Source organism: Protopterus annectens, chromosome 8.part0 (genome assembly GCF_019279795.1).
Source record: "Protopterus annectens isolate FY-2018-M chromosome 8.part0, PAN1.0, whole genome shotgun sequence".
Lineage (NCBI taxonomy): Eukaryota > Metazoa > Chordata > Ceratodontiformes > Protopteridae > Protopterus > Protopterus annectens.
In genome coordinates this window covers 577,020,300-577,041,181 of record NC_056741.1, presented here as the reverse complement: position 1 = coordinate 577,041,181, position 20,882 = coordinate 577,020,300, and the positions used below count along the sequence as shown (strand labels likewise).

Sequence of the window (20,882 nt, the reverse complement as noted above, 5' to 3'; positions counted from 1 at the left end):
AGGATGGAGGACAGAAACTGTTAAAATTTCATACAAGTACAGCCTCCCAGATTTAGTAGACATTGGCCTTCAAAGAATTGGTCCTTTCCAGTCTCTTCCCGGCCCTCTCAGTCCAAACCCAGGAACAGCAGACTGTCTAGGTTACAGTCTCAGACTGTGCATAGGTCTAAGCAGTGAGGGGCTCCCACTTCCAAAGCAGGGAGCAGTAAACCACCCCCCTATGGAAAAATGGCACAGTGACTTAACCTTAACCCTCCCAAGTCCTGCTCAGCTGCCTGCTCCATTAGGAGGAAAGCTCGCCCTGCATGCAAAAAACTGGGAACTCATTACCCGGGACAAATGGGTTTTGAATATAGTTTCCCATGGATACAGATTCCACTTCCACTCCCTACCAACCCCAAACAGTCAGCCAGACCTACCCCCAAATCAGTGGGCGGAGGCCCAACAGCAGGTTCTCTCTCTTCTAAGTATCAGGGCTTTTCAACCTGTCCCAGCAGAACAAAGGGGACAAGGTTTTTATTCAAGACTTTTCCTGGTACCCAGAAAAGACAGCTCCTGGCGTCCTATCCTGGGCCTCTTTATTCTAAACACCTTTCTGGTAATCCCAAAATTCAAATTACTAACACTTAACAGCTTCTGTGCTAGGCAGTGAAGTCTGGTTGGCAACCTTAGACTTAAAGGAAGCTTACCTGCACATTCCAATAAGGGAATCTTGCAGGAAATACCTACGCTTCAGGGCAGACTCCATGCACTATCAGTTCTCTGCACTTCCCTTTGGCTTATCTACTTGTGTCCAGGGTATTCACAAAGTGTCTAGCTCCAGCCATTGCATTTTGCAAGCAGAGAAATATTCAAATATACCCATACTTGGATGATTGTCTTATTCAGGCAGAAAGCCAGGACTTGCCATTACAACATCTGACATTTGTAAGGAAACTTCTAACCTCTCTGGGGTGCACCATAAATGAAAAGAAATCTCACCTAGTACCCTGCCAACAGATTGTATTCCTGGGAGCAAGCTTGAACACAATTTCCCAGATGGCTTTCCTCACTCCGGAGAAACAAGTTCATTTGACAACCTACTTCAGACTTTTGGCCACAAAACCCAAGTATCTGCAAGGAAAGTTCTGTAAGCTCTGGGGTTCATGGCCTCTTGCATTCTACTAATTCCATATGCAAGACTGCATATGAGGAAACTACAGTGGTATCTAAAAAGCTTATGGTGTCAACATTCTCAGGACCTGGAATCAATGATTCCTATCATTCCTTGTATAAAGACAGAGTTCCTTTGGTGGACAGAGGCCTGCTACCACAACAAGGGGCTCCCTTTCACTCTACCCCCTGCCACCCAAACCCTAACAACAGACACATCAGACTATGCTTGTAGGTCTCACTTGGCAGGGCAGTGCATTCAGGGCAAATGGAACTTGAGACAGATGCATCTGCATATCAACCAAAAAGAAATGTTAGCTGTACAGAATTCCCTGACAGCCATCAAAGACCACATTCTTCCAGGACAACTATTGGTAAAGACGTGGAGGATTTGGTGTAGAAGATCTAACACGGGTTACATCACAGCATGATGGAGTAGGCCCCCAAAGTAAGGAGAAGCAGGAAGATCAGGAGACATCTGAAGAAGAAATATGGACATGGGAAAAAAAAGAGATTTAATATGGTGTAATATTTATGCAAAAGAGAAAACAAAATAAACCAATACAAAAAGAGCAGCATCAAGGATATTTGAAGAGAAATACAGGCAAAGGAGTCCGGACATGGAAAACTCTACAATACAAAAAAAAATAAGGAGACAGAGGAAAAAGTAGAAAAGGAGATTAGTAATGGAGAAGGTAAACAAATACAAACCGAGGTTATGGACTCCTTGTGAAGTGAAAGATTCAGTGTAGAAAATGTAATGCAGAAAGCACTACAACAGGATGAAGCAATGCATATCCAAAGTAAAGGGAAACTAGTGGAACAGGAAACAATTGGTCAACTGCCATATGAAGATATTTTGGAGTCTTCCTCAGGAAACCAGTATAAATGTTCACTTGAAGCTAGACAGCAAAGGAAGAAACAGGACATTGTGGAAACTCTGATGCAGTCAGTGTTGAGGAGTGATAGGCCAGTGAGTTCCCATTTGACAGAGCAATGGATAGCACAGGATGAAATTGAAGAGAATGTGCCACAGGAAGATGTTATAGAACTTTCTATAGAATACCCGCAGGAAATGGAAAACAAGAGGTGTGCTTTCAGTTTGGAAGAAAATGTGCTAAGAGAAGAGTTGCTTGATTTAATAGACATAGATAGTTATATTAAGATCAATGAAAAAATAGACTGCAGAAGGTTAATAAAACCCAAAAAGTCAGAAGTCTGATAAAACAAATGAACACAGTAATTAGGACTGTCTGTAGAGATCGATGCGATATAACAGAAGTAAAAAGGGAATATTACTGTGCAGCTAAATTAATAACTGATAAAGTTCTACTACAAGACACAGGCTAGTGAGGGAAAGGAAGAGGAGAAGTCGAATACCATCATGGAAGTATCAAGCAGAGAAAACTATAAAGCAATTAAGACAAGAAGTGTCACTGTTAGAAGATTATAGAACAGGGTATAAATAGATCAACAAAAGTACTAAGAAAGATAGATGTGATTTTTATTTATATATTTATTTGACATTTGTTGACCGGGTTAGTCCAACTGGGACAAAGCCCTTTTTCAGTGGAGACCCGGGGAAAAAAGCTACACAGTAAAAAAAAAAAAAAAAAAAAAAAAAAACATACAATTAATTTGACATATAATAGTCCAAAAGATTTACATAGACATAAGTAATAGCAAGTTTAACAGACATAGCGATTTGAGTATATCTGATAAAGTGATAAAATGATTGTGATAAAAGCAATGCTCAGTATTAGAACAGACCAGGATGTATCATGCAAATAAACTAAAAATTTAGGCACACGTGGAAAAGTTAGAAGATATGCAGATAAATATAAAGGAAAAGTACACAATATGCAGTTTATTGATGACCCAAAAAGGTTTTATAAAGAATTGGGAAATAACGTAAAAGGAATTGAAAGACCGCCAAAAAAAGAAGAAATAGAAAACATTTTGGAGAAGTATCTATGAAGATCCTGTGAAACATAACAAAGATGCTAAATGGATAGAAGTAAAAGAAAGAATAAGACGTTTAAAGGTACAGCATATGAAGTGGGATGAAGTAACAGCCAGAGAGATTGAAACAAAGTTAAGAAAAGCCTCTAATCGGAAAACCCCAGGCCCAGATGCAGTACTTTTGGTTATAAGTGTTAACATCTTTGCACAAAGATTTAGCCATGAGTAAGATCTATTTATATGCACACCTCGAACAGACACCAATGTGGCTAACAACAGGAAAAACAATGCTTCTACTTAAGAGCGAACCTGCAAGCTACCCTAAAAATTATAGACCAATAACTTGCCTTCCGACGATGTATAAACTGTACACGGGAAATGATGCTGACAGAGTTTATAGTCATTTAGAGGAAAACTCAATTATGTCAGTAGAACAAAAGTCATAGTGGAGAACTATATAAAGGGGAAGAATCTAAGTATGGCATGGATTGACTACAAAAAGCATTTGTTAGTATCCCACATTCATGGATAAAAAGAGTGCTTAAAAATATATAAGATACACCCCACACTGATTGACTATATTAGAGTGACCTTGAAACAGTGGCAGACCACTTTGCAATTAAGCCATGATAAAGGACAAATTATTATCCCAGAGATAAAAATTCAAAGGGGGATATTCCATGGTGACTCTGTCACCGTTGCTATTTTGCCTTGCCCTTAACCCATTAAGCTGTTTAACAGCTTAGGCAATGGTTATAATTTGGCTCCTAGAAAACAACAAAGTGTAATGACTTCTCATCTTCTCTTTTTTGATGATTTAAAACTATATAGTTCATCAGATGAGGAACTGAAACCACAACCGCAGGTTGTCAAAACTTTTTCGGAAAATAAAAGAATGTCATTTGTTCTTGATAAATGTGCAAAAGGAACTTTTAAAACAGGAAAAACTGCAGCACCAGGAAAACATCAGTTTAGGACAGTAATGTGAGATAAAAGAACTTGAGCAAGAGGGGTGTATAAATATTTGGGAACTGATGAAGGATCAACAATAAAACATGAACAGATGTGAATAAAACTTATTAAGGAATAATTTAGAAGACTTAAATTAATCTTGAAAACAGCGTTGACATCTAGGAACAAAATCCAAGCTATAAACCAATTTGCTCTTCCTGTCCTAACTTGCAGTTTTGGAGTGATTGACTGGCCCCAAAACGTGTTGGATAAATTAGATAGGAAAACAAGAAGGATGCTTCATGCTCACCAAATGATTTATAAAAATCAGTGTATACCAAGATTATATATTCCCCATTCCGCAAGAGGGATGGGCTTCCTTGAAATTGAATACATGTATAGATCTGCAATCGTGGAACTCCACACATATCTGCTGACCTCACAAGACCCAAACGTAATGAAAGTTTTGAAACATGAGGAGAGTAAATCTAAGATGATGTCTCTGCTTAATCTAGTAGAAGCAATATCAAGCAGGAATGGAAATCATACCAGAAGTAGATAAAAATCAGACAGCAATTGAATGTGCCAAAAAACAAACGAAAGAATGTAAGGTGAAGGACCAGATGAGAAGTCAAGAATGGAAAATGTATAGATGTAGTTGCAAGTATAGAAAACTTCTGGAAGAACCTCATGTTGGTCAGGAATAAATGGTAGGAATGGTTAAAGACAGGCAAATTCAAACCAAGAGATGAAAGGTTAATATTGGCGGCCCAAGATAGTGGGCTACGTGCATGCTGGTTTACAAAGTCCATTGAACATGTGGGAGAAACAGACAAATGTAGGTTTTGTAAAACCGAATTGGAAACAGTCGCACACCTTGTTGCTGGTTGTGACATACTAATGGCAGAAGAACTGAATACTGAAAGGCATAATAATGTGGCAAGATTGTTGCATTGGGGGATTGTACAAACATTATGGTATTGAAAAACACTGGAAACATGAGCCACAAAGCATCATAGAAAATGACAAAAGTTTATATCACATGGGGTCACCCATTACCAACAGTTCAAAAGATAGATGCTAGAAAACTGGATACAGTGGTCCATGAAAAGAAGACAAAGCACTGATCATTGAAATCGCCACACCCTTTGACTACAGTGTGTTGCGTACAGAGAGACACAAAGTCATAAAATATTAGGCTCTGCAGGCAGAAACGAGAGCAATGTGGAAGAAAGGAACCAGGCAGTTCTAATAGTAGTAGGAGCAATGGGTCTTATAAAAAAGGAATCTACAGTCGTATTTAGATATGTTACCAATCCATGTAACCACGTTCGGATTGCAGAAGGAGTCATTACTGGGTACATTGCAGGTGCTGAGAAGAACACTTTTGGCTACCATCAAAGATTGAAACAGTACTAATTTCATGAACTTTAATTGTACTATGACTTAGGAATTGAGTCCATTCCGATCATGGTATTGGAAACCCAAAAGATTTGGGGAAATTAAAAATAAACATTAAGCAATAAAATGACAGAGGGTATAGAGTGATTTGAAATACCTGAGCTTTTTTAAAAAATCAGTTTGAAATAGTTAATAATGGCCATTTTTAGAAAACAGACAAGAACTTTGTCATGGGTGAGAAGGTGGCATAATGGTCAAGGCCTTCACCTCAGAGATGCAAAGTGCAGGGTTTGATTCTGACCTTAGGTTATTCGCTAAGCTTGTAATAGTTTGCAGACTGATTGTCTGGTATTTACTTAAAAATTATAAGAGGTTATATTTCAGAGTGAAATGCTTAAAAATCTTGCAAAATATGTCTAGGTACAGAGAGAGTACATGCACAGAAAGGTATCTCTAGAACAGAGGACATCGAGATTTTTTTTTAACTGCAGCCAGAAATGTAGTGCAGTATGTATTTAATATGACATTCAATTTGTTTGTTTGTATTTGTTTCTTTTGTTGACCCGTTAAAAGGACTGGCCCAAAGACCCCCTTTCAGCAGTCACCTGGGCTCACAAGTTGCACTCTAAAAAAGATTTTTAAAGTTAACTAAGGAGCAGTGTGCATCAAGTTAAATGGTTTGGTTATGGTGGCAGGCAGTTACAAGGAATGTATTTACAGTGCAGCGTGTACATTTCAAAGCAGTTCTGCATTATGGTGTAAAGGTAATTAATTGTAAAAAAAAATAATTTTGTAGCATTCACTAAGCAGATCAAACCAGGAGGGCATCAGTAATCATCATTGGGGCACTGAGAGTGTAAATATTGCTATAGAAGCAAGTACATTAATACTCATTGGTAAGAAGTCTGAGAGTCTGGTACAAAGTTTAGTTACTTGGGTGGGTAGTTGGATCTGAAAGACTGGAGCTGTTTTGCTACAAGTTTTTATGATGTATGTCTTTTGAAATGTGTTCTTTTGAAAGTCAAGACCCTGTAGTCCTGTGACCTAAGAGAGTACACATGCATGATGAATGTCAGCTTGTGGGTATGGGGGATCATTAGTCAAGGTACAGGAGTTTATTAGTGATGCAAACTGATGGTGGGGTAGGTCGGGCTGAAATAGGTTGCAGTGGGCCCCTCAGAAGGATGCAGTAGTGTTCGTGAAGGCCAGACGTATGATGGAATGGCAAATTTTATTGAGACTTTTTGAGGTAGAAAGGTATTCTGAGAGGAGCTTAAACCAATGATTGTGTGCACATAGTTCAGTTTGGTGTTAAGTAGGTTTATTCCTTTTGTTCTGTGCAGTTTCGGCATAAGGTCAGTACCCTTGTAGCTCACCAGAAGTTGCTTTATCCCTTGTTTGTACATTTATTGACATGGGGCTTAAGGCTGTGCATATGGGGTCCATCATTGCCTCTGGGTATTTGAACTGGTGCTTGTTTGCTACATTTGTGATGAGTAGTGGCACAGAGTTTGATCATGGTAAAAGCTAATAATATTGTTTTTTTGCTTTTTGCATAAGCTTCTTGATTAGAAATCAGCTCCATAGATTGCTGTAATAAAGCTGAGTAAGGACATTATAGTATTTTTGTTTGAAAGCAAGATGCAGTAAGATAAAAGTGCATGTATAATGTTATGAAGATTGTTCATTTGTTAAAAAGAATGAAATATGAATATGTACATGTGTGCGTGTGTGTGTGTTCTAGAGAGTTTAGGGAAGGGTGTAAAAGAAACATTTAGAATGAGTGGAAGATAAAGCTATTGAAGATAACAGCTTTCTGAGAGTCGGGGTTTCATACAGCTTTTGGATAAAAATGGAGAGCTTCACTTAAAAGGTGATGAATGTGGGAAGGTATTTCTGAGAGAAGAACAATCTGTGTTAATGGCATGTTAGTTTGAGAGGGACAGAAGTCAAGATTCAAAAATTTATACAGGATAATAACAAAAGGGAACATATCTGTTTGGGCATTCGGTGAAGTACTAGTGGTGAATGTGAGTAACCAGTAATGGCTGCTTATGTCAGAGAAGTTAATTAATGAACTTGCATATCTTGCTTTGTGTTTTTTTTTTTTTTTTTTGTAAGCTGGAGGTATTCTGCGAGTTATGTAGGGGAGTGAATGGAAGTGCACACTCCAGTAATGGGTGAAGCATAACTGGAATCTTGGATAAGGTGACTGGTGAATTTACAGTAGTACCTGATTTATAATGAGAACTTTTGAAGAAAATGTAGTGATGTGTTGGTGGAAGTTTAGAGACAAGTCTAAGTTTATATCCAGGTATTTACTGGAGTCTGTGTAAGAAATGTAATTTCCTCACTGGTCTGTGAGATGTGAGAGGGAGTTACTGGAGATTCTTTTTAGGTGCCAAAAAGCATACTGTAGGTTTTGGCTGCTTTCAATATGTGCCTTTGTATTCTGGAAGAAGAGTTGTAGGTTATAAAGGTGATTTTGTAAGGAGAACTGGGCGGTGGTATTGTCTGTACATTTGTTAAAAATAATGGAGTAATCTGCACAGGGTCTGGGGAGGTCACAAAGGGAAGGTATTAATAAGTAGAGAAAATAATATGGATTCAAGACGGGGCCTAGAGGAACCATATAAGTTTGGGTGATGGAATTAGACTTAATTGATCTACAGCATTCAGTAATGAAGTGGCTATGTAAAAAGGAATTAAATCAAATGCAAGGTGTATGAGAGAAGCCAAGGTGGGCACACTTGGAAAGGAGGAGGAATGCATTTCCATCTTTGTGGAATAGCCATTTTAAGTTCGCAAACACTGAAACTGTAAAACATTATTGATCTCTATTAACATATGTGAAGTATTTTGACTTGTTGAGCATTTGTGTTAAAGGCCGGCAGAAAACCATGTTGTGCACAGCTGCATGTGCAGAACAATAATAAGTGGTTTGAGATTTATTTACTTATTTGTTTTTTATTAACTTATTTATCAATTTAAAAAAAATGAAAGGGTGAAGAGGGCTGTTGGTCTGCAGTGCTTGGGCTTTATAGTTTTAAGGATTTTAAATATACAGTTGTTTATGATCTCCACTCAGAAGAAAATATTAGATAATCACCACTATAAAAGGAGGCCACTTGAGTTAATTTGGGGGGGTGCAAAGTCTTTGTACTAGTGCAGGACTTTTCAGGGACAGGATAGAAGAGAACAGAACATTGTATGACTGTGGAAAATGGTCTTAAATGAAATTGATTTAAAGCAGAGTGGTCTTCATGACCAGGAGAAAATAGTTGGAAGGACTGGGGTATTTTAAGTGGCTATGAGGTAAGGGGTGGAATAGATATTTTTTTGTAGTCAAGAACTAGCTGGTAGTATCTAGGAAGCTGTTACTTGTCTTTGTGCAGATGGAGGCAAACTCAGGATCTCTTAGGAGAATACTTTCTCTGACGATGCTTATGGGTGGAATAGGGTTCCCAGATGTTGGTTTATGCCTACAGGCAGTATGACAAGGATGGTTATGCAAATTATTTCACACAGCTGTCATGCACAGTGGAAGAAAGCACTGCAGTATTTTGTTGTGTTTAACCTTCAAGATCTGTGATCTGCCTATATTGAAAATCTCACAAGAAATCTCCAGATCCCAAAGTTAGGAAAGAAAAGTATTTACTGTCTGGTAATTTATACAAGAGCACTCATTCACCGCATGCTATTTTTCTTCTCATATTTACTGCTGTAATGCTGCCAGCTTACTTTATACAGTGCATTATGATGTGGATTCCTTGGGCAGGGATAGCTGTGCCATTTCTCGTGGTAGAAGTTTTGTAAGTAATTTTTTGATATAGAATGAAAATATGAGTAAAGAAATGTACTTTGTCACAACATATAATGATTTTGCTGAACAAATAGTTAAGGAGGTTAGGAGTTATTGGCCCATTTTACCTTGGGATAAATGTTTGGGGAGTCTGCTTTACAGTACTCCATGTATATCATACAAAAGAGGAAGGAATTTCGCAGACATGGTGGTACATAGTAAATTAATTCCACCAAATGATAGTTTATATAGTAATATCTCTTTAAGAATGGGTACATTCACATGCAGTAAGTGCTCTGTTTATAAATATGTTAATAATTTTTCTGTTATTAATGGATTTAAATTGTATCCAAATGAAGCTTATACGTGCAGTACTGAAGGGATATTATATATGTTGAAGTGTACTTGTCAATTATTTTACGTTGGAGAGACCTATAGATGTTTTAAAATACGTTTGCAAGAGCACATCAGAGACATTAAAAATAAAAGGTTGGAAAGTCCACTGGGTGCACATTTTGAACAATTTCATGAAGCTAACCTTGATTGTTTAAAAGGATGTGTTTTGGAAAAAGTTAGTTTAACTTTAGGGGACTGTATTAATATTAAAAATAAGTTATGTTATACTTTGGAGCCGTTGGGCTTGAATAAGGAATGTAATTGGAAATATGTGATTAAGTAATGATGTGTTAATTATTTAATTGTTTTATAATGACTATTTAAGACAATATTTGTCAGGTGTTTTTTATTTTCTACTCTTTGAAGGCTTTTTGGCCAAGGCGCTAAGTTTTGTGAATAAACTGTTTTAGTTTCAAGTCCATGGTGGTCGTTTTTAGTTTTTTTTTCATTTGGTGGTTTCTAGTCTTACTTTATACGGTGTTCTGTATATAGAGTCTGTTTTAAATTTAAATATACACATATAGGTACTAGAAAATTATAATGGGATCACTAGAAATGTTATGCTTAAAAACTATAATTCCAAGATTTCATCTCATGAAAATGAAATTTCATTTTTGAGAACTGTATATCACTGTCCTTGATGAAGAATATTTAAATTGGCGTTCATTTATTGTAGTCATGTTACCTGCCACCTAAATTTCCATCTGTTTTTGGAAGAGGAAAGGGTGGGAACAAGTAAGGAGAAGAAAAGTAAAGAGTCTGTTTCACTTTAGATTAGTTTTGGTTTGGCAGTCTGGAATTTACTGAGAAGGCTGTAAAGTAATTTTTCTTCAGAACTGTTTTTGCATTATATCTTGACTGTGCATGTAACTTGCATTCTTGTAGGCATGTTTCATTGGGTTCACAAGTTGGAGATCCAGAAAATGTATATTGACACAATGTGTGGACTGGAGTTGTGGGACCATGTGCCCCAGGAGTAACAGAAATGTTGTAAAATATACAGCATAAAAGCTATATAAATAATAAATGTTATACCTACCACAGAAGGTCCTGTCAGAAATCTCATATAATTAGTTCTGAGATGGCATTCATCTGGCACACCCTTCCTGTGATATGAAAGGTGACCAGCAGACACTCCGTCCTGTTCTTGTAAATAGCTTTGCCTTGACAGCCTGAACACCTTGTCTCTGTATCACTCAGGTGGCTTTATTTAGATAGTGACTACTTTGTTACATTTTTTTATGTTTTATAACCTCTTGAAGCCTAGAGATGTAGTAATTTCACCAGATCAAGCCAGAATCCCATAGGTATTCTTTGATCATTGTAATCATGAAAGTAAGCACTTCATATATCAAAAGCAGAGAGTTTAGATTTGAAAAAGTCCATTATTAACCTCCTGCTCTGATTCTGTTGTTTTAGTCATTCCTTCCCATTTCAGTTAACAGCAGTGATGAGGATTCAGAGGTGGTTTTCAGAGTCAGTCTCTGAAGTAATAACTGTAGAGAGTTTTGGGTTGTCTACTGATGGCCTTCTATTTGCAGTAGGGTGCTTACAGGGATACTTGCAAAGAGCAAATGAACATCTCCTAGACAGGTGTACATAATGAAAGATTTTCTGTAGTCAGTGTACATCAGTCCATGACTTTCGATGCCATTATACTTCCTGCTTCCAAATGCCAAAGTAGACTATATGAGGGATGCCTTGTTTGATACGCTTACAAATTATTGAATGTTTTCCAATGTAATTTACAGTGCATTTCCCTAACTAGGGTGGTCCATGAACATGGGTTGTGTTTTGAAATATTAACCTACCTTTGGAAACAGCTTTGTTTTTTTTTTTTGTCACATTGCTATCTCAGTCCAGTTTGAGTCTCAGCCTGGGTGCTGTCTGCATATCCTCCCTCTGTCTGTGTGGGTGTTTTGGAGATGCTGTGGCTTTTCTCTTGTCTTCCAAAGAGGTGCAGTAGATTGGCAGGTTGTGTGTGTATAGTCTGTGAGTGTACATGTGCATTCTGTGATAGATGGGTGCCTTGTCCAGGATGAACTTCAAAGTTATGCACCCGTTGACTTTCAGAAATAGACTGGAACATCCAAAGTCAAGTCAAAGTAAACTTTATTGTCATTCAGAAATCACACAAGTGCAAAAACTGAATGAAATTCTGTCTCCGGACTCAATGTGCAGACAACATATAGATTATTTTCACAGACATTTACGTATATAACACCTAGCTATTACATCACGGACATGCAGGTAGACAGACCAATACTGCACATAATTAGAAACACATTTTAACACTTTTCGCAGTGAACGCTTACTTGCACAAGACTTTAATATTGCACAGGTACTTGGTTAAGACATTGCATTGATCTTGCACAGAAAGAGACATTTGAGTATTACACCGTGAACATTAGAGTATTGCACTATGGTTAATTTACAAATTCGCAACTTGTATTGCACTGAAAGAAAAGATATTTTACTGCATTGCTAGTGCCCTAGATGGCCTATAAGATAGTCGTGATAAATATAGCACTAAGTATTAGATAAGACTGGTAATCAGGTTAGTGCACAATGTGAGACAAGCTTCTACAGTTGCTACTGACCCAGATGGTCATCATTGAATGCAGTTGTTACTAGAGTTCAGCAGCCTGATTACATTAGGAAAGAAGCTGTACCTGAATCTTTTAGTTCTGCGGTGTATGCTTCGGAAGTGCTTTCCGAATGGTAGATGCAGGAACAGTGTGTAAGCAGGGTCGGTGCAGTCTTTAATTATTCCTCTGGCCTTGCGGAGACATCTGGATAAGCACAAGTCATGGATAGGTGGTAAGGTAGTCTTGATGTTCTTCTTGGCTGTTTTCACTGCTCTCTGGAGGGATTTGCACTCAGAGGTAGAGCAGCTTCCATACCATACTATGAGGTTATTCATCAGGATGCTTTCTATAGTACCTCTGTAGAAGATAGTGAGAACTGTCAATGAGAGATTTGGTCTCCTCAGCCTTCTTAAAAAGTTCAGTCTCTGGTGCACTTTCTTGACTATGGCATTTGTATTGGTGTTCCAAGACAAGTCCCCTTCAATGTGAGCTCCCAGAAACTTTATGCTTCTCACTCTTTCCACTGTTTCCTCATTGATGGTGAGGGGAGAAAGTTCCTTGTGATTTTTCCTGTCTTGTTCACGTTTAGTGCTAAGTTGTTATTTCCACACCAGGTAATCAGTTGTTCCACCTCATCTCTGTATGGTGTTTCATCATCATTACTGATGAGGCCTTTCACAGGAGACGACACTGCCAGCCCAGCTGTCTGGAATTTTGTAAATAATTATATGTCATTTGAATATTAATATGATTTGTATAGAAGTGTGACAGAAGGAGATACAGCCAGCCCAGCTATCTGGAGTTTTATAAGTGGTTGTGTGTCATTTGTAAATATCAGCATGATGCAATTGCTTGTGGTAGAACTGTATGTCATATTGTACAGATGTGTGCGGAAGAGATATTTTGTAAGTTACTGAGCAGAAATGTATATACACTATTGCAACTGTTTAGATGTATATGTATTTTAACAATGGGGACTGAAACACAAGAAGTTAACTTCAGAAGAATAGCTGAAAACTTAAATGACTTTATAACCACGTAATAAAAGAGATGTTATCTTTCAGCTTCAGTGCATTAGGAGACATAATGTCTAGAACTAGAAGTTTTTTGTATTGCCTTTAAATGTGGAGGAATTTAAATTATTTTACGACTTCCACCATTTGTCAAAAGATCTAAGGTTGATGTGTTTTCACAGAGAGATGCAAAATGCTACCAGCTGCTGTGTGGGGTTTCACCTGGGATAGTCCAATGACAGGAAGTGATGTCATGCTGCAAGTATCTCAGCAGCAGTATTTGAGATATTAATTTAAGAACTGTCTAAGAGAGAGAAACTACATTTTGTATTTGACTTTGACCTGACGGCATCAGCTGGAAAACCCACTCATTACATCTGTCTTACCTTGCTATGAGTAAGTAAGTCTAGGGTACAGTAATTTCTCTTAGATACAGTTAGGAATATAGTGAAGTATAGCTTAGATGGTTTTCTTTATTTTTTGAGACTGTCCTACAATGTTATTTTAAATATTTCCTGTGATTTTGAACTCTGCAGTAACTGTGATTGTTTACGGAGTAGTTTCTTATTTTTTTATTATTTATTATTAACTATATTTAAACCTTTCATTGTGGCTGATTTTTGTGAGACGTATTTAAGCTCTTAGAGTACTTGGATATCTATTTGGTGACACTGCGCAGGCCACTCCTAATAGCCTTCCACTTGGTCAAACTACCATTTGGAGTAATAGTAGTATTACACTGTAAGATTGGACACCCTTTGCTAAGGGCCTTAAAGTAGCTGATAAGTAGTAGCTGGTGGCAGTGAAAGCTACGTTATAGTCTGAGCAGAAGGGGGCATAGATAGTAAACCTGTGCCAGCCTTTCCCCAGGTGTGTGTGTGTGTGTGTGTGTGTGTGTGTGTGTGTGTGTGTGTGTGTGTGTGTGTGTGTGTGTGTGTATAAATCAACGTTCAGAGTGTGTGTGTGTGTGTTTGTGTGCCAGCTACTTGGGCAGGGACATGAAGCACTGGTTGGCCAGAGAGGGTGCTGGAGTTCTTGGCTTGGCCACTCAGCTGAGATCTCAACTCTATAGCTGTGCCAGTGAGGAGTCTTATTGGTGATGTGGAGAAAGAGGGAGAAAGCAGCCCAGACTGACCATGGTCTCTGTGTGCTCTTAAGGGAAATTGCACTTACTGTCATCCTGTAAGTGTGTATGTACCCCACTGTTGCCAGTGGTGAGGATTGAGGCTCCTTGATTACTGGGCCAATGGTGGGAGGTTACAAGGCCCACCACCAATGTGTCATCAGTAAACTTCATGATGTGGTTTTTATTGTACCTGGCTGTACAGTCATGTGTTAACAGGATGAACAGCAAGGGACTTTAGTACACATCCTTGTGAGACTTCGAGAGACTTCAAGAGTGATGCTGTCTGAGGAGTTAATTCTTGCCCACACTTTGAGGACTGTCTGTAAGAAAGTCAAGAATCCAGTTACAAAGTGGAGTGTTGACGCCTAGTTGGAGTAGCGTCATTACCAGATGAAGAGGAATGACCGTGTGAAAAGCAGAGCTGAAGTCTGTAAAGTACCCTCACATAGGTGTTTTTATTCTCAAGGTTTTCCAGTGATGGAGTGCTAGAGAGATGGCATCTGCTGTAGAGCAGTTTGCTTGGTAAGCAAACTGCAGAGGGTCAGGATCAGCAGACACTCCAGATGTTATTGCATCCTTGACCTGCCTTTCAAAGTATTTTATCACTGGGGAGGTGAGGGCTACAGGGCAGTAGTCATTTAAGCAAGATGGTGGAGACTTCTTTGGTAATGGAATGATTGTCGTGTCTTTGAAGCATTTCAGAACTATTTGCTGACTCAGAGAATTATTGAGGATATCTGTGAGGACATTTGTTATATGGACTGTGCAGTCCCAGAGCACATAATCTAGGATGTTGTCAGATCCATCTGCTTTTCTTGGGTTAAGTCAGCGCAGTGTCCTCTGGACATGAGCTGGGTTGAGGGTGAGCATCTTTTCATTGTTCTGTTTCCTTCCTCGAATCTGCTGAAGTAGACATTCATCTTATTTAGGAATTCATTGTTGTCCTCACATTGCGAAGAGAGGGGTCTGTAGTCAGTTATGGACTGGATACCTTGGCATAGGCTCCTGGGATCTTTTTGGTCAGAGAAGTAGCTCTGGATCTTTCTACTATAGGTGCATTTGTTTCTGTCACTCCCTTGTTCAGATTTGCTCTGGCTGTTCTGAGGACTTCCCTGTCTCTGGACCTGAAGGCTGTGTTCCTTGCTTTCAGTAGCTTTAGCTTGTATACCTCTCTCATCAACCAGTATTTCTGTTTGGCTCATGTGATGATGGTTTTGTTGACTGTTCCATCATCCACACATTTCGAGATGTCGCCGATCACCACCTTGGTGTGCTTCTCCGGGTTAATACACTGCTTCTTAGTAGCCGCCTCCTTGAATATGCTCCAGTCTGTGCTCTTGAAACAGTCCTGGAGTGCTGAGACTGCACCCTCTGGCCATACTCTTACTTGTTTCACTGTTGGTCTCCCTCTAGTTAGCAGTGGTTTATATGCTGGTAGTAGCAATATGGAGAGGTGGTCAGAGTTTCCCAGGTGTCAGTGAGGCACTGGCTTAAATGCCAGGTTAACATTGCTGTATACCTTGTCCAGTGTGTTCTAAGTCCATATATTGGAAATAGTGGGACAGAACTGTTTTCAATTTGGCCTGATTAAAGTCACCTGCCATTATATGAACACTGTCTGCATTCTGGTTTTGCAGTTTATTTCTAGCCTGGTATAATGTGGTCATTGCTTCATTTGGATTCGTAGTGGGAGGACTGTAGACAGCTGTAATGCAGGGGCTGTTAAGTTGTCTGGGTAGTTAAAAGGGTCTGCATTTCGGCAACAAAAACTCTAGATTGTCTGAGCAGTGCTAGGATACTATCTCACAACTGATGTATGTGCAGACCCCTCCCCCTCTGGACTTAACACTGAGAGAATGTATTCTGTCTGCTCTAAAAAGTAATAGCCCCTCCACATGGACTGCACTGTCATTAATGTTGGAGTTTAGCCAAGTCTCAGTAAAAATAAGCACACAGCATTTCCTTACCTTGTTCTTAGTAGATAATTCCAGCCTTATGTAGTCCATGTTGCTTTCCAGTGATCGAACATTTGCCAGCAGGATGGATGGGAGTGCAGGCCTGTAGGGATTTGCTTTTAACCTTGCAGTGATTCCAGCCTTAGATACTCTTTTGCGTGTTCTCTCACACCTCTTGCATTTCCTTCTCTTACCATGATCCATTAATGTTAATTCTGTGCATACCAGGCATTTTGTTCCATGGTTGAGTAAGAGTCCCAGCTCCTGTAACTCAAGAAATGCTGTAGGCCTGTTACAGCAAGTCTGAGGATCGAATTTCCAGAATAGTCTCACTACTGTATATTAACTTACTGTTAGCAATGTTCTCTGATTTAGTTTTTTTCTCTTAATTTAGACATGGAATAGGACAAACAGTGCACATTTCCTTGCTGAATCAAGTAGCCACTGCCACTTAGGGTGTCACCATTTTGTTCCTGCAACTTTGTAAAAGTGCAGTTTATTGGAACACTGATGGATGGATATTACCAAATTATTTTAAAAGTAAGCAGAGGCAGGGAAGAGAAGCTTATATGTGTGTGTCTATATTTTTATGTATTTTTATATATATATATATATATATATATATATGTGTGTGTGTGTGTGTGTGTGTGTGTGTGTGTGTATATATATATATATATATATATATATATATATATATGTGTGTGTGTGTGTATATGGGATCCATGCAGATGTTCAAAGTTTCACTTCTTCGAACCCACTTCACCGAGTCCACTTGTTCGAAGTAGTGAAACTTCAAACATTGACTTCGGCAGTCGCACTACAGTGCAGAATGGGAATATTCCCTTTTCCCTGCTGTAGTGCGATCTCAGAGTTGGTATATTTAAGTAGGGGGGTGTTGGGGGGGGGGGCTTGCTCCCCTGCTAAAACATGTTTTAGTGTGTTTTTTTTTTTGGGTCGCCCGGGGAACTAGACTTCAGTGAAAGTGCACTTTCGTTGAAGTGTGGGTCTCCTGCTCTATTTCAAAAAAGTGTTCTTTATATATATATATATATATATATATATATATAGAGAGAGAGAGAGATATGTATATATACATGCATATATATGTGTGCGCTTGTGTGTGTTATATATATATATATATATATATATATATATATATATATATATATATATATATATATATATATACACACACACACATATATATATATGTGTGTGTGTCTTTTTATATATATGTATATATATCTATATATATATATATATATATATATATATATATATACCATATCGGCTATATTCGAACATAGAATGTCAGATGTTTATGTACGCTAGACAACAAACATGCTCAATTTTGCATATTCTTGCATATTATGAGCGCTAACTTTTGCACTTGAACCGGGATGGAACTTTTAGGGTCGGCGTAGGGAAATGCATTCCCTTTCCTTAAGTTCCTTTTCTCTTCCTCGGAGTTGGAATAGGTGTGGGGTGGGGGGGGGGGTGGGGTGTGGGGGCACAGCCCCCACTAGGCCTGATGTTGTGTGTATTTAGGTAGGTGATTAGGTAGGTGCGGGGAAGGGTGAAGTGTGTGTGTGCTGTATAAGTGTAAATCACATTTTGATAATAATACACCCTAACCTTTTGCGAGTTTACTATTATCAAAAAATGTTTTTTCGATGCATAAAAAAAAAATAACATTTATTTATTTTTTACTTTTGAATTTATGATAGTAAACCATATATATATATATATATATATATGTATATATATAGTATATCTGTATATAATATACACGTGTGTGTGTTCTGTATATATCTAAATATATATATATATATATATATTTTTTGTGTATGTATATATGTATATATATATATATATATATATATATATATATATATATAGATATATATAGATATATATATGTGTGTGTGTATAATGCACGTGTTTGTGTCATACATGCATATATATACCTCCAAAGGTTTATTCATAAATGTGTATATATTATATATATATATATATATATATATATATACACACACACATACAGAAGCGTTATTAGGTGGGGCAAAGGGATAGCTGCCCTGGGTCCAAGATGACTATCTTCTTTGCCAGCATTTAGTTTCTTGTGGAAGCACTTTATAGCTCTTTGTGTAGATTTATTTCATTTTCATAGTTAATTTCATTTTCATAGTTAATAATGCATTGGCCAGGGCTGCCTGTTAGGTATAGCAAAACATTTGTTAATGTTGTAGCAAGTGATTTGTTATAGTTTAAAATAGAGAATTTTTTTTTTTGGGGGGGGGGTTCAAGTAGACATGGATTTTTTTTGGGGGGTGCTCAGCATAAAGTTGAGGGTTGGCATCAGATCTGGGAATGGCCCTGTGCACTGGAAAGGTTAGCTACACTTCTACATCTGTATGTCCATATACACCCAGCAAGTAGGGTTACCACCTGTCCCACTTTGGGCAGTTGTGTCCTGCAAAGAAATCGAAAAAATGGCAAATGTCCAGAGATTTTTGGACAAACATATTTCCTATATTTTATGTAATAGTTGCGTAAAACAGTTATTCTGTATCTGAAACACCTAAATGTTATAAGAAACGGAATACGCACCTAAAATGCTACAAGAATCAGATTTTATTTAGGCAAAAAAGTGAAGTTCTGTCCTTTGTACTGGCCATGGATATGTTTTGCCCTGCAAAATCTGACGTTTGTACCAAAAATGTCCCACTTTGGGCATTTGAAAAGGTGGCAACCCTACCAACAAGCTGCTGTGGATGTTTCTCTCTTTCTCTCTCGTATACACTTTTCCAAAAAATAAAAGAACAGCACCAAACAAAAATATCCGTAAATGTGGCTTTGTTGTGGTGTGTGACACCACAAAACAGCAGACCAAGATTTTATCCTAACTTTTTCAGTACGTAAAAATTCAAAAATGAATGAATGGATCACTGTTTAAGTACATATCATGATTCTAAACAGGAAATCAAACAGTGGGTTTAGGGCCGATTAGACAAAGGAAAGTGAAAGCAAGTGATAATGAAATGTATAGCAACAAAAGCTTGTTTGCTTTTTTGTGCAAAAACTCTATGAATAATACATTTTGGAAATAAAAAGCATTTAAAAAATGATATGCAATCCAAACTGAAAGACACTTCTGAACTTCATCCACTGTAAACAATAGATTTACATCAAATAGCACTCTTTTGAGACCATCTATTAAAACAGCAGTGTGGAATACCAGTATTTAAAAAAATGTAATTTGGAACCAGAAAATGCTAGAGCACTAACTGAAATGAAAAGATATCGAAATGTTTTGTGCCTTATTAGCTGAATCATGTTCTTAGAGTGGACAGAAATACCTTATTCAGCTAAATCTGTAGTAAATAACAAGTCTGTGGCAAATAACCCAGTACATCAGATTCAATTTTTAACAAAACATCCACATTGATATTGCAGAACAGTGTAAAACGTAATGAACCAAATGGTAGAACTCGAAAATATAGAGATGCTGAGTGAAGTATTTCATTTAACCCAGACATGTATCTAATTGCCCAGATTGACGAACCATGTGTGTTCCCATTTTATTAGTACCAAAATAGCGCTAAAACACTACACACACTCACACTCTATATGTACTTAAATGTATGTATATCATTTTTGCCACTGTACATAAGGATTTTTATGACTACTGCCCATTTTGTCAGCATGAATTGTTAAAGTGAAAGATAGGAGTCAGATTCCTGAAAACTGGATGTGTTGGTATGTTTACTTATCCCTTATCTAATCCTATGCCACTGTAATGTCTTCCCTGCTATAGGAATTGTGTGAACAGCACTGTAGCTCTGGTGGATTTAAGATTTGCTTACAGTTCCTTTACGTTTACATTTCTACAGGAATGTCAAGATCCTTGCTGCAATGCTACCACATGCAAACTTGCTGCGGGGGCTGAGTGCTCATCTGATGGGATGTGCTGTTCAAACTGCAAGGTATGTCTGTGTATACGAGTAAGTGATGTTGCTAGCTTCTGGAAAGTGTTCCTTTTAATTATTTGCTTCTTCCACCTAAGAAGATGAATAGGTTATATTTGTTAGTGTATATTTTGCATAACAAAATTTAAACTGGAAGTACTCATTGTGTGTTTCTGTTAACTCGTTCAAGTAGTTTGTCCTGTGTATTTTCTAGAAGAAGGCTATTGTGCTAGATAGAACAGAATTGAAAGAACTGATTTTGCAGTACCATCCCAGGAGCTGGAAGAGACAGCTGGGGAGAGTGACGAATGGAAGGCATTGCCTGTTCATCTGTGCTTGGTGGTCCAATGTAAGGTGTCTCTCCCATTAATGAATCTATACTGGAAACTAGAAACCTAATGGGAGCTTTTTGCTTTTTAGGATGCTGAGTCTGTTGAGGGCAGTCTGTTGTACTCAACACTATTCAGCCCTTTCCCCAAAGGACCACCTCCCTCGGCCCAGAATGGGAGAGCCAGCATCAGCTTCTCAGTTCCAAACTACTTTGTTGTCACATCCTGTACATACATTA

At 38.0% G+C, this 20,882-nt stretch overlaps 1 protein-coding gene across 7 annotated transcripts in view; it reads left to right on the top strand.

Annotated features, from left to right (window-relative positions):
- ADAM15 (ADAM metallopeptidase domain 15) overlaps positions 1-20,882 on the top strand; it is a 1,588,574-nt gene that overhangs the window by 1,028,288 nt on the left and 539,404 nt on the right. For all 7 annotated transcript variants that reach the window (XM_044080074.1, XM_044080071.1, XM_044080076.1 and 4 more), the window contains exon 13: positions 20,240-20,332. In XM_044080074.1, coding sequence (XP_043936009.1) covers positions 20,240-20,332 — 93 coding nt within the window. The remainder of the gene's footprint in view (positions 1-20,239; positions 20,333-20,882) is intronic.